At 45.7% G+C, this 14,768-nt stretch overlaps 1 protein-coding gene across 1 annotated transcript in view; it reads right to left on the bottom strand.

Moving 5' to 3' along the window:
• The window catches only part of Deptor (DEP domain containing MTOR interacting protein), a 137,570-nt gene that overhangs the window by 38,225 nt on the left and 84,577 nt on the right, over nucleotides 1-14,768 (bottom strand). The window contains exons 5-6 of the mRNA XM_021217119.2: nucleotides 3,845-4,030; nucleotides 665-799 (exon numbers count right to left, since the gene is read on the bottom strand). Of these exons, the coding sequence (XP_021072778.1) occupies nucleotides 665-799; nucleotides 3,845-4,030 (321 nt within the window). The remainder of the gene's footprint in view (nucleotides 1-664; nucleotides 800-3,844; nucleotides 4,031-14,768) is intronic.

The raw sequence follows: 14,768 nt of genomic DNA, 5'->3' as shown, positions 1-14,768 counted from the left end.
AGCTATCTCACTAGCCTGATGACGGTTAAACATCTTTATGGAGGCTGATGAATAGGTTTTGAAACTGCAAGACACCAATGAATTCCAATAGGTGGGCTTGAATATACCCACGCTCTTTTTCCTTCTGTGTGCTGGGCACGGAGACTGAGCACAGTGGCTGCACATGCCAGTAATCCCAGCATCTAGCAGGAAGAGTACAGCAATGAAACAAAGAGGGGGAGGGGGGCACGTGACAGCGAGCACAAGCGCACAAGGTCCACATAGATCGTTGTTCGCCACAGTCTGGGAAAGCATTTACAAGTTGCTGAAGCCCTTTTGAGAGCCGGGGGAAACATCTCTCCGCTGCTGGTCCCTGTTGCTGGTCTTGCTTGTGTTGGACAGCCCTTAGTTAACTTTTGAGAGTTCTCTCTCTGAAGGCAGTTTGCGTGAGCCAAGTTATACCTTTCTTTCAGGGGCATGCACGTTGAATAACTGGTCAAGGTGAAGGTGCGGGGCCTTCTGGCACTGAACTGCATTATGGGACAGCAGTAACCTTCCAAGAGGCTGCACCAGAGGCCCTGGGCTAGCCTTCCTTGGCCGTTCAACAGGTGCTAATTCTAGACTATGCTTTCGTGAGATTCCGGCTCCTGTGATCTCGACGTCCCGGAGGAACTCCCCCACTCACCAGATTTGGGGTTGCAGAGCACAGGGGGGCTGCTGCTGAGTGTCGGGCTGCTGCTGAAGTAGCCACTGCTGCCGCAGCTGCTCATGCTGCTCCTCCGCACAGCAGACACGATCTTGATCTCCTTGCTGGGGCTGACTGCAGAGGGGGAACAAACAAGTCGCTGAGTAGGTAGGTGGTCGCAGAACCTAGAACGCCTGGGCTTTCTGTTGCAAAGGAAAAAAATCCCCATTCCTTTCCAGTTGTGGCGCAGACCCGGAGGAACTCAAGCCACCCGCTTTCAGTTTCCTGGACTGTAAAATGAAATATTATGTCACGGGATGGGTGTGAGGAGAGGATCATAAGATGTATACGAACATCTCTCTCTCTATCCCTCTTTTCAAAATTAGGGCTCATTGTGTAACCTATGCTAGGTTCAACCACTAGGGTCCTAGAATTATAGGGCACACCTTTGTGCCAAGTTTACAGGTATTTTTTTTTCCTTGGGGTATTTGTATATGTGTGTCTGTGTACATATTCGTGTGTATGTTGCATGTATATATGTACACGTGTATTCTCGAATGTAGGGATCACGGGGGTCAATATCCAGAGTCTTCCTCAGTTGCTCTCCATCTTGGTTTCTCTCACAGAACCTGGGGCTTGGTGACGAGGCTAGATTGACCTGCAAGGCCCAGGCTTCCTGTCCTTGCTCCCTAGCACTGGAATTATGGACACACAACAACATACCTTTTTATTTTTTTTATTTTTATTTTTTTTAATATTAACATCTTTTACGTGAGTGCATCCCATCTAATCTCAGGTCAACATGTTTGGGTTTTAAGCACTTTACCAACTAGGGCCGTCTCCCCAGCTCCTACAGGACGTGAATTCAAGAACTACCAAACCTAAGTTTTCCCTTCCTGGAAAGAAACCCAATGCAGGTGATACATGTGACACTTAGTATATAGTGGTGGTAAATGGCCCTCGTTAATGACAGCCAGCAATCATTTGGAAGCACAGAAGACAAAGCTCACACCCAAGCTTTCAAACTGTTAGTTACATGAGACAGAGTCTTTAGTTTTTAGGTTGGGATCTTCCTGCCACAAAGCAGTGTGGCTCTGAAGGCTGAAGGGCAAATACACAGGCTGTTCTGAACACTGACTGATGTGGAAAGAAAATAAACAAGCGAGGGCTGGAGAGACGGCTCAGCGGTTAAGAGCAATGACTGCTCTTCCAGAGGTCCCAAGTTCAATTCCCAGCAACCACATGGTGACATGGTGGCTCACAACCGTCTGTAATGGGATCCGGTGCCCTCTTCTGGTGTGTCTGAAGACAACTACAGTGTACTCATATAGACAAAATAAATAAATGTTAAAAAAAAAAAAAAAAAAAGAAAGAGCTGGGCGTGGTGGTGCACGCCTTTAATCCCAGCACTCGGGTGGCAGAGGCAGGTGGATTTCTGAGTTCAAGGCCAGCCTGGTTTACAAAGTGAGTTCCAGGACAGCCAGGGCTATACAGAGAAACCCTGTCTCAAAAAACCAAAAAAAAAAAAAAAAAAAAAAGGAAAGAAACCAAACAAGCAAACACCTATGGAGGGCTTTACAGGACTGTGTTACTGCATCCCCTCTTCATCTCTGCTGAACCTATTCAAGAAGCAGGCAAGCCCCTGCCCCAAAGAACGGATTGTTACTTGCATCTGCACAAGTCCGAAGTGTGTCCCTACTGTTGTGTTCCATAAAAAGATAAGGAGAGAAGGAATGTGTTTGGTGGAGGTGTGGTAAGGTGTTGGGGAAGGGTGTGCCTCTGTGGGCCCATGCTGAAGCATCCCTTCCCCCCTGAGGGACCAGCTACATGACGGTATAGTATAGAATAGAGTTTATTCAGGACATGGGGAGGAGAGTCGAGGCAGAGAAAGGCGAGGGGGAGAGGAGAGAGGGAGAGAGAGGGAGGGAGGGAGAGAGAAAGTAGAGGAGTAGAGGCCAGACATGAGTGAGTAGAGGCCAGACATGAACACGTGGAGACAGAGTGGGCAGGGGAATGGGGGGGAAGGGACGAGAGGACAGAGTGAGAGCAAGAAGGCAAGAGAGCAAGAGAGAGCAGAAGAGGCAAGCAGCCCCTTTACAGTGAGTCAGGCACACCTGGCTGTTGCCAGGTAACTGCGGGGCAGATCTTAGATAAAATGCTAACACCTAAGACCTTCTTGGAGCATAAACTTGGGCTGCTGGCCTTCAGCTTGGTTTTCACTCACTGCTTAGCAACTCTTGCGTCATTCTTATTTTGAGCCAAGGTGTGTATGAGGACCATTGGGTCTACGGGACTCGAAAGGGGGACAAGATAAACTGGAGCTGCTGGCATGAAGCCACGTCGACCACTTGGAACTGTCAGCCACTCACTCCAGTGCTAGGGTGTTTCCTCATCTATAAAATGAGGACAGGAGCAGTCGTTTTCTTGGGGTTACATGAGGAATTAAGTGGGCAAACCATGCTGTAGAACCCAGGGCACAGAAATGTCTCCTTTGACAGGGGTAAGTGTCCTTGTTATCAACTCCTTCGAATAAGCAAGACATGACAAATACAATAGGTGCTGACTGAAGCTCAGTGCTAATTTACTTTTCCCTCCCTCCCTCCCTCCCTCCCTCCCTCCTCTACTTTCTGTTTCTTTCTTTCCTTTCTTCCTTTCCTTTTCCATTCCCTCTCTTCCTTTTGAGGCAGGGTCTTAAGAAGTGATGCCTCTAAAACTGACCTTGAGTTCTTGCCTCTCTCTCCCAATTACTGGGATCACAGACCAGGACCCCTCAGCACCCAGTGCTTCTGAACTTTAAGTCACCAAGGGCATGCCAAATTTTCAGAGGAGTTGAAGAGCCTCTTTAAACATCTCCCACTTCTGTATTTGGGATGGGGTGTATGTGTGTATGTGTATGTGTGTGTGTGTGTGTGTGTGTGTGTGTGTGCATGCGCGTGCGTGTTTAACACAAGGTCTCACGTAACCCAAGAAGACTTCAAATACTGCCATGTTGGATGACTTTGATATTCTAATCCACCCGCCTCCTCCTCCTGAGTTCTGGAATTGACAGGAATGTGCTGCCACACCTTCGTGTTGCTAGGGATTAAACCTCGAGCTTCCTATGCACCAGCAAGCAGCATACCAAAGGATTCTTAGCCCAACACATTATTACCTCTCAAAAGACCAACGAAGCCGGCATACCTGACATAAAGCTGGTAGATTTCCGACTGTCGTGGCTCTGCTTCCTCAGACAGAAGGGGCTGTCATGCGTCTCCTGAGAGGACGGGGACTTCTCGTTGAGCAGTTCCATCAGCCTTCGCCTCCTACGGAAGTTCATTCTGAACTGGTAGAGGAGGTTGCTGTCCACAAACGGGTGCTTGTTAGACACTGGGGAGAAGAGACAACCGATGGAGAATGTGTGGCATGCAGGCCAGAGAGCGACACAGCCAGAAGACTCTAGCCAACAGGGGCAAAAGTCCCAAGAAAGAGGCTACGCAAATGCCATGTGGGCTTGCGGAGTGCCGCGCACACACACTCCCAAATCCTCCTCACGTGACACACATTTAAAAGATTTGGTAGCCAGATCCTCTGTGAAACAGTCTTTGAGTCCAGTCCCACCCGAGTTCTCTTCGTAGTGTCCTGCTGACTCCAGGGTCCCCTCCACCAGACCACATACCACACTGTACACCCTCATGGCTCACTTCCCTTGTTTTTCTACCTGAATTAACCCCAGGCTCCCAGCAACCCAGCACAGTGTATGTGTATATCCCATACTAAGACTTCATTTCTTTTCTCTTTGAGACAGAGTCTGCTGTTGCCCAGGCTGGCTTCCAACTCACTATATGTAGTCAAGGATGACCTTGACACCCCGATCATTCTGCCTGTCTACTAGGGTTTGGATTGTGGGTCTGTGCCACTGCACACAATTTAAGCATGGCAGGTAAACATTCTACCAAACATTCTACATTTCTGGTCTTTATTTGTTAAAACGTGTACATCAAAACTCAAGCCCAAGTTGATCAAAGACCTCGACATAAAACCAGATATACTAAATCCCGTAGAAAAGAAAGTGAGGGATAGCCTTGAACTCATTGCCATAGGAGACAACTTCCTGAACAGAACACCAACATCTCAGGCACTCAGCTCAACAATTAATACATGGGACTTCGTGAAGCAAAGGACACCATCAATAGGACAGAACAGCAGCCTACAGAATGGGAAGAGTTCTTCACTGACTCTACGTTTGACACAGGGCTGATACCCATAATATATAAAGCACTCAAGAAGTTAGACATCAACAAACCAAATAATCCAATTAAAAATGGGGTACAGATAGATCCCAACAGAGAATTCTTGAGTGAGGAACCTGAAATGGCCGAGAAGCACTTAGAGAAATGTTCAAAGACCTTAGTCACCAGAGAAATGCAAATACGCAAGTGACAGCACATGCTGGTGAGAATGTGGAGAAAGGGGAGCCCTTCTCATGGCTGCCGAGTGTGCAAACTTGTACAACAACTTTGAAAAGCAATCTGGCAGTTTCTCAGAAAATTGGGAATAGTTCCAGCTCAAGATGTGGCTATTATTAGCACCAGGAGACTCCAAGGCCTGGCCTAACCATGTGACACTAGACCTGCGTTGCCAGGACCCTCAGTCCCACAATTCACCTGGCTCAGTTCCCACCCTCACTGGTGTGACGTCATTCTCTGTATAAATTAGGGGATCACCCCCTCCTCGCTCTCTTCTCCTCTTTCCCCCTTCCTCCCCTCTTCTTCTTCTCTTCTCTCTCTCCTTCTCCTCTTTCCCTCTCTCTTCTTCTCTGCTCTTCTCTTCTACTCGCTCCGCCGCCCTGCCCCCATCCCTGCTTAATAAACCTCTCTCACGTGGAATCACCTTGGCGTGGTCTGCTGTTTGGTTTATCCGCCCAAAACATAAAAGCTATACCACCCCAAAAGATGCTCCACCATACCACGAGGACACTTGCTCAGCTATGCTCTCATACAGCTTTATTCATAATAGCCAGAAAGTGGAAATAACCTAGATATCCTTCAGCTGAAGGACGAATAAAGAAAATGTGGTGCATTTACACAATGGAATTCTATTCAGCTATTAAAAAACAAGGATATCATGAAATTTGCAGGCAAACAAATGCAACTAGAAAATATCATTCTGAGTGAGGCAACCCAGATTCAAAAGGGCATACATGGTATGTATTCACTTATAAATAGATGGTAGCTATAACATACAGGATAACCATGCTACAATCCACAGACCCAAAGAAGTTAAGTTACAAAGAGGGCCCAAAGCAAGATGCTCAAATCTCACTGAGAAAAGGAAATAGAATAGACATTAGGAGTAGATGGAGGGGGTTGGGGGGGGGGACCTGGGTGGGAGAGGAGGTGGGGATGTGAACAGAAGGGGATCAAGGGTGGAGAGGACTAAGGGAGAGGGAACTGAAATTGGTAGGTGGTGTTTTTAAAACAAAAAACCTGGCTGTTCGATTACCAGAGAAGACTCAGTAGCCAGACAATATGGTGAAAGCCTGCTCGCTCAGAGAGAGAGAGAGAGAGAGAGAGAGAGAGAGAGAGAGAGAGAGAGAACCCAACTCACCTTCCTACTCCATGACATCCCCGAAGGAAAAGCCCCTTCTCTACACCATCTTAAAGACCCCTTAACTCCAAGCCCCTCCTCCTTTCTACTCCCCATGTTCACTCCCTGAGAACTGCTTCTTTTTTTTTTTTTTTTTTTTTTTTTTCGAGACAGGGTTTCTCTGTATAGCTCTGGCTGTCCTGGAAGTCACTTTATAGACCAGGCTGGCTTCGAAATCAGAAATCCGCCTGCCTCTGCCTCCCAAGTGCTGGGATTAAAGGTGTGCGCCACCACGCCCGGCGAGAACTGCTTCTTGCAGTTGCTCCTTCTCTTGACCCATGTTTGACTCTGTTTAGCTCTTGTTTACAGAAAGCTCTTAGGTAGGGCTGAGCTCCACAACTCTTGTTTACAGTAAACAGGAAGCTCTTCTATCAAGGTGGGTGCCAGGGTTGAGTCATGCCACGACAAGGTTACTTAGCTGTTTTTCTTTTTCTTTGTTCTTTTTTTTTCAGTTATAGTCTTGGGGGTTCAAGAAGTGATCAAATATCTGCAAGAGGGGACCACGGAAACTCCCAGGAGTCTATTAGGATGACCCAAGCTAAGACTCCTAGCAATGGGAATATGGAACCTGAAACGGCTACCTCCTGTAACCAGGCAAGACTTTCAGTGGAGGAATAGGAACACCAACCCAGCCACAGAGCCTTTGGCCCACCATTTTTCCTGCTTCCAAGATGTGCAGAGATAAAGATGGAGGAGAAATTGAGGGTTGAGGGAATGGCCAACCATACCAGGCTCTTAGAACCGTGTTGTGGTGATTAAACTCAGGTCCTCCTGATTATACAGCAATTATTTTCATCAACTGAGCTATCTCATCACCTTCAAATTGCATGCTTTAAATCGGTGGATTACATAGTATAGGAACTACAGTTCAATAACGTTATTTAAAAAAAAAAAATCAACATCAGATTAGCATGGTGGGATACTCCTATCCCCACCCCGACTCCCCAACCTGGGTAGGGAGGCAGGAGAAACTTCCAGATGGATATTGCAAATTTCCATATTGGATATTGGAAGTTCAATGGAGAGATTATCTGTAGCTTTTGGTAAAAACAAGAGTCCTTCAAAATTGAGTGAAAAACGATGAACACATTTTGGATAATTATTTCAGAAGACAGGGAGGAAAAATGTCAGTCAATAGGCAAATGCAAAGAATTCTAAAGTTTAACCAGAGAATCATAAAAGGGCCTTCAGGTGGGATGGCTCAGCCTCTATTGAGGAAGAAGTGAGACCAGGAACCCAGTGGAGTCCTGGCAGCTGGCATCAGCACCCATTGGACCAAGTCAGCTCTTCTGCTCTTGACCCTGAAGACATCTCTCAGGTAGTCAAAAGTGGAGGGATTTTTTTTTTTTTAAAGTTTCGTTTTTGAGATACAGTTTTGCTATCTAGGCCTGCCTGAACCGGTCCTACATCACGTAGCCCAGGGTGGCTTCAAGTCTACAGCAATCCCTCGGAATCTGGGTCCTGAGTATGGAATCAGAGGCCTGATCCAGTGTGCAGGACAAATGTTTTAGGTGTCTACAAAAGTTGCTGTAGCCGGGCGTGGTGGTGCACGCCTTTAATCCCAGCACTCGGGAGGCAGAGGCAGGCGGATTTCTGAGTTCGAGGCCAGCCTGGTCTACAGAGTGAGTTCCAGGACAGCCAGGGCTATACAGAGAAACCCTGTCTCGAAAAACAACAACAAAAACAAAAAACAACAAACAAACAAACAAAAAGTTGCTGTAAAGGAGGTGAGACAGCTCAGTGGGTAAAGATGCTGGATGCCAGGTCGGTCTGATGGTCTGAGTTTTATTCCTAGGACCCACACGATGCAAGGGGAGAACTGACTCCTTATCCTTTGACTGCCTTACACAAACTATGACACATATATCCCTCCATGTTGTCTCCCTAACACAGATAGATAGATAGATAGATAGATAGATAGATAGATAGATAGATAGATAGATAGATGTAATAAAGATCTAGAGCCATCTCACCTAGAAAATTAGTTTAATAAAAGCCTGAATATCTATGACTGCCATTGGTAGCTCATCTGTAGGAAAAACAGAAAAACTTTAAAATATTTATTAGTAGAAAAAATGTCTTACTTAGGAATGTGAGATGCAAAGCTCTATAAACCACAAAGAAAAATGACTTAACCCACTAACCTCTTTATCTACAGCATTAACTGGCTCACAGGTTCCTCTGACTGTATGTATCATTAACATTATTAATGTACAATTCCTCTGTTAACTACTGTTCTCATTGGCTACAGCATTGTTTGGACCTGCTGGGGATTAGCCAGAGGGCTTCACATGTATGTAGGACATGCTCTACCATTGAGTATATATGCCCAGTCTTTGTATAGTTTTAGTTTTATGATACAGTATTATTAGGTTGTCTAGGCTGACCTTGAACTCCTATCCCGGAGTCCAGGTAATACCTAAACTTGGAACCTTCCTGCTTCAGCCTTCCAAATTGCTAGGGTCACAGGCCTGTGCCAATAGGTCCAACTCCTGATTATATTAATGTTGGTGATTCATAGAGAGGATGAAATGGGCATTGAAATGGAAAAATAATTTACTGTGCCACTTCGGAAAGTACTTTGCTATATATATATATATATTTCCATCAGAATTCAAAATGTAGGATCCCTCTTAGGAAAGTACCATGGACAACATTTTAACCCAAGGACTCTTATGGGAGCTTGGCAATGTTAAAATGCTGATAAACTATTTGGTCAAAAGAATCGTGTTGGGCTTAGAGGCACACATACTGGGTTAAGGATGTAGCTAAGTGGCAGAGGGTTTCCTAGCACCCACAGGGCTGAATTAAATCAGAGGCACTGCCAAAACCCAAAAGGAAACACTGACACCAAAAAAATACAAGCTCACTGAATCCCCTGGTAGTTCTGCACGCTCTCAGACTCATCTGATGCTCGCACAGTACGATGTAGACTGAGAAACAAACCAAGTAACTTATCATAGGAACATCCCAAAACCTGGCTTCTGTGTGCATAACCATACTTTTGCATAAATCTGGAAAACGTAAGTTATTTTGTGTGATCTTGTTTTCAGTTTGGTGACTTAAAAAGAAAAAAAATCCCCATGGTAACTCTCACAACAGTGTTTTTTGAGTTACGACCTGCACATAGACTAATCCCTACTGCCAATTGCTTTCCCTTGGCATGGTGAATTATATGAGACATTAGCCGTGCCATGATTACAGCCAGAGAGCAGTCTCAACATAACGGATTCCACAATACGTTGTAGCAGTATTGTATGGAACTCGTTGCTCCGGGCTTGACATGGCATTGGCCATCAGGGGCACAGCAGCTTTGATGACCTAGCAGACGATACGGCAGACGGCTAGTTAGCCAATGGGAGTGGAGCTCACTTGCTGTAGGGTGAGACTTTTTTTGTAGGGTGACTTTGATGATGCCTTCCTGAGATTTTAGGTGCTACTCCTTCCTGTTCATATGTGTGTGATCTCAAAAACAGTGAAGAATAGTAGGAGATGGAAATTCAGTGGGGGGCTGGAGAGATGGCTCAGCGGTTAGGAGCACTGACTGCTCTTCTGAAGATCCTGAGTTCAAATCCCAGCAACCACATGGTGGCTCACAACCATCCGTAATGAGATCTGATGCCCTCTTCTGGGGTGTTTGAAGATAGCTACAGTGTATTTACATATAATAATAAATAAATCTTTAAAAAAAAAAAAAGAAAGAAAGAAAGAAATTCAGTGGGGATGGGACCCTTTAGTGGTATAGCCGTTCGTGGGTCACTCAGGCTCCTGTAACCCCAACAGGATCACTTATTTCACCAAGGTAGGCGTGGTAAGTTCTTTCTTAGGTTTCTGTGTTCCTAGTCTATTTGAGATAAACAGCTATTTTTCTTTTGTCTCTCCAGGGAGGTCTTACAACAGTCCATCAGAAGTCCATTCAGAGTGATTCAGAGGTAGAACATTTGCCTAGCATTGACAAGGCCCCGAGGGCCATAGGACAGGTGTAGGGTCCTGGTATAATCTCTGGCCCTGAGAAAAGTTTCAAACCAATGAAAATATATAACGTCGGGCTGGTGAGATGGCTCAGTGGGTAAGAGCACTGACTGCTCTTCCAAAGAGCCTGAGTTCAAATCCCAGCAACCACATGGTGGCTCATAACCATCCGTAACAAGACTGACGACCTCTTCTGGAGTGTCTGAAGACAGNTACAGTGTACTTACATATAATAAATAAATAAATAAATAGAAAGAAAATATATAACGTCAACTTAGAGCCAGATATGATAGTAGATATCTACAGATCCTAGTACTTGGAAGTGGAGATAGCAGAATTTTAGCAAGTTTGAGGCCAATCTGGTCTAAAAAACAAGTTCCAGGCCAGCCAGGGGAATGGGATACAAGGACAGCCTGATTTTAAATAAAACTAAGAGGTACAATTTTCACACCTGTATTGTTTCTAAGACTCTATTTTGCCTTGAAAGGCATTTTTTTTCCTCTCTCATTAAATGTTTAATGACATAAACACTAAGTTTCTGTGGTGGTTTTGAATATGATTGGCCCATAGGTAGTAGCACTGTTGGGAGATGTGGACCTGTTGGAGGAAGGTGTCACTGTGGGGATGGGCTTTGAGACCCTCCTCTTATCTGCTTGCAAGACACTCTTCTCCTTCTCCTTTAGAACAAGATGTAGAACTCTCAGCTACTCCTCCAGAGCCATGCCTGCCTGGATGCTGCCATGATGAGCATGGACTGAACCTCAGAACCAGTCAGCCAGCCCCAATTAAACGTTGTCTTTTTATAAAAGTTGCCTTGATCGTGGTGTCTGTTCACAGCATTGAAATCCTAACTAAGATAGTTTCATGCGTTTGTTCTGTGAAGACCTTGCCTCTAGCAGCCCAAGAGTAACCCAAAAAATAAAGACCTGACAGAGTACAGCTAGCCAATCACATGATGGCATAAGTAACACACATTTATTCCATGGTGTAGCACCTGTTAAGTGGCAAGCCTAGCCCCAGATAGCTATCTTAGCTCTGTGATGGGCAGATGGTACCATCTGCTCGCTACCAAGTTTACCAGTTCCACAGTCTGCTCAAAGAGACATCATTGCTTATACAAACAAACAATCTGGAATCTTACTGAAAGGCTTTGGTGTTAAGGAACTTCTTAGAAAATAAGATACAGTCTGCAAGGCGGAGCACAGGTTTCATACCAGGTGTGGTGGGAGGGTTCCTGTGTGTTTATACATGCACCTGTGGGGTGCCGGGGCACATTGTGTGTGTGTGTGTGTGTGTGTGTGTGTGTGTGTGTGTGTGTGTAAGATTGAGGTGTTCATTACACTCGACTTCTCTTTCTTTCTTTCTTTCTTTCTTTCTTTCTTTCTTTCTTTCTTTCTTTCTTTCTTTCTTTTTTTTTAGCTTTTCGAGACAGGGTTTCTCTGTATAGCGTTGGCTGTCCTGGAACTCACTNTGTAGACCAGGCTGGCCTNGAACTCAGAAATCNGCCTGCCTCTGCCTCCCNAGTGCTGGGATTAAAGGCGTGCGCCACCACCGCCCGGCAACTCTTTTTCTCTCTTGAGACAGGATCTCTTCACTGAACCTGTCACTTGCCAATTCACCTAGCCTGGCTAGGCAGCAAGCCCCAGGGGTCCTTTTGTCTTTACTCCCCCAGTGCTGGGACAACGCGTGTGTTGCCACCTGTTTCTTGACATGACACATGTGGAGGTCACAGGACAAGTGTATGGAGTTAGTTCTCCCCTTCCCTCTTTACATGGGTTCTGCGGACTGAACTCCAGATAACAGGCATGTGGGGCAAAGCCATCTCAGCCTCACCATGATGGCCCTGATTTAGGTTTTTGTTTGTGTGTGTGTTTGTTTATAAGACAGAGTTTTACATAGTCCAGGCATCCCAGGAACTTGCTATGCAGCTGAGGGTGACCTTGAATGGGTTTTCTTCTCCCACGTCCCAATAAGGGCACTGGCTCTATTTATTTATTTATTTACTCACTCACTCAATTTATTTACTTTATATTCAGCTCCCTGCCCCTCCTCCCACAAGCCTTCCCTTGGGCACAGGTTTTAGAGTTCGATGATCCGACTTTCCCTCCCAGCTCTGCCACCTTCACAGCCTGAGTGCCCGATTTGGGCAGCTCACTAACCCATCTCTCCTCTTGGTTGGTTCTTGTGCGGTTTCCAGGTGAGGAACAAATGAATAACTCACGTCAAGAGATCTGGCACCGAGTTCCTGACCTGGAGCCCTGGAGGGGTTCTTCGTCTTCTCATGACGGATACCAGTCTTGGCTCATATCATTGTGCTTCCCTCCCGGACAGTGCTGTTACCTTTCACCCACTAAGGAGTGGGAACGTGAACCAGATATCTAGATCAAGGGTACAGATAACCTCACTGAAGATAACTTCAATCTCTTAAGCCACAGGCAAGCATGAAATAAGCGAGCGTGTAAAGACACGGTAAAATTTGAAATATAACTATGCTAAGGAAGCCGAAAGTTTCTTTTATAGCCATCTGTTACATAACATCCGAAGAAATAACAGCTAAATGTGAAAGTTTATATTCTAAAGAAAGAAAAGCAAATTGTTTCAACACTTTAATATGGCACTTCTCCATAGCGAAACCAGACATCATTTGCCAGAGCCGGGCAAGATAATTACAGCGATTCCTGTAATTCCAGCAACTGGGAACTTGAAGCTGGGGGATCTGGAGTTCAAAGTCATCTCCCCCTACTTAGCCCAAGACTATTCTGAGCTACAATAGATCCTACCTCAAAATAGATCACTTGCTTTCTAAGTGTTTGTTCCTTTGTCTTGTTTTCTGTGTTGCTGAGAAACTGGCCCCTGGGCCTTAGGCATGCCAGACAAGGTAAGCATTTATCACTGGCTAACATCCTCAGATATTTTATAATCGCATTTTTGGGATGTGGTTTAAAAATGTTTTCCCCAGGCCCATCCCAAACATGAAATCCTTCTGCCTCAGCCTCCTGAAATTGTATTGAAATCGGCCACTAACAGCCTGGTACAAACTTGATGTTTTTAAATCACTCAGAAGAGCATGGTCGATGATTTAGAAAAAGATAGGCTAGAAATGATAAAGGAGGACAAAGTGTCATGTGACAAGCTAAGCCTGGGATGTGTAAACTCATTTCTCCTACGCAGTTGTTTGTTTGTTTGTTTATGTAAATAAGGTCTCAGTCCCTGACAAATAGGGTGTCAAGTAGCAGAATCTGGCCTTGACCTAATCCTCTGGCCTCTACCCAACCTACTTCTGAGCTTTCAGGCCTGCTTCAGGCAGGGCTGTCCTCCCCTAAGGGGTGGGGGAGGGTGTGAGAAGAGACAGTGTTCAAAGCTCACATACAGTCTCTTTCCTTCTGGTCTGGTTGTGGGTTTCTGTGTCTATTCTCATCTGTTGCAGGAGGAAACCTGACGACCACATACGTTTCCTAACTGCGATCCTATCAACAGCTGTCCTTGATAGATGATTTTTTTTTTCCCTTTTCCCTTTGAAGTTGTGGGGGTTGAATCTAGGGCCTCGAGCATGTTGGGCAAATGCCATACAACTGAGCTACCACCTCTAGTCCCCAAACAAAAATTTTTCACTGTCTCAGTGTCTAATGTCTGACACCCTCTGTGTCTTTTTTTTTTTTTTTTTTTGCTTTTGTGAAATTCCCAAGGCTCATAGATTGGTTGGACATTTGTATTCGAGTAGTCACCTAAACCTCTGTTGTTGTTTGGTAGTTCTAGGGCTCAAACCCAGAGCCCTGGGCATGTGAGTCAAGTACAGAGCCATATCCTCAGTCTGCTGTGGCATTAAATGGGATATTAAACAGGAAAAGCGGACATGGCCGGAGAGGTGGAGGCATGGGAAGATGGAGCCCCTTGTTGCCTAGGATGGTTGCAGAAACACTAATCTACTGGCTAAGGACCAGATTATCCATTGTGTACCATAACTATGCAGTAGGTAAGGACGTTCCATCTGACCTACCAAAATACTACTGATGGTAGAGAGGTATTCTTTTCTGTGTGGATAATGAGGCTACATTTCCCCTCAGAAACTGGTAAAACGAGGTGGGCGTGGTGGTACATGCCTTTCATCCCAGCACTTGGGAGGAAGAGATAGGAGAGACAGGTGGATCTCTGTGAGTTCAAGGCCAGGCTGGTTTACAAAGAGAGCTCAAGAACAGCCAGAGCTGTTACACAGAGAAACGTTGGGGAGGGGTAGACAGGAGTAAGATAATGCCAGCGGACAAAGGAATAAAGGAAGCTGATTATCTAAAGTGGCACTGGCTTCCATCTTACCCACACAAGTGATCTAAGGACAAAGATCAAAGCAGCTTCAAGAGCTGGACGCGCTCATCTGTCCACATGACCAAGCCACCAATGGAGCTGTCCACGTGACTAAGCCACCAATGGAGCTGTCCACGTGACCAAGCCACCAATGGAGCTGTCCACGTGACCAAGCCACCCATGGAGCTGTCCACGTGACCAAGCCACC

Source organism: Mus pahari, chromosome 17, assembly GCF_900095145.1.
Source record: "Mus pahari chromosome 17, PAHARI_EIJ_v1.1, whole genome shotgun sequence".
NCBI classification, from domain to species: Eukaryota; Metazoa; Chordata; class Mammalia; order Rodentia; family Muridae; genus Mus; species Mus pahari.
This window is presented reverse-complemented; position numbering and strand designations above follow the sequence as displayed.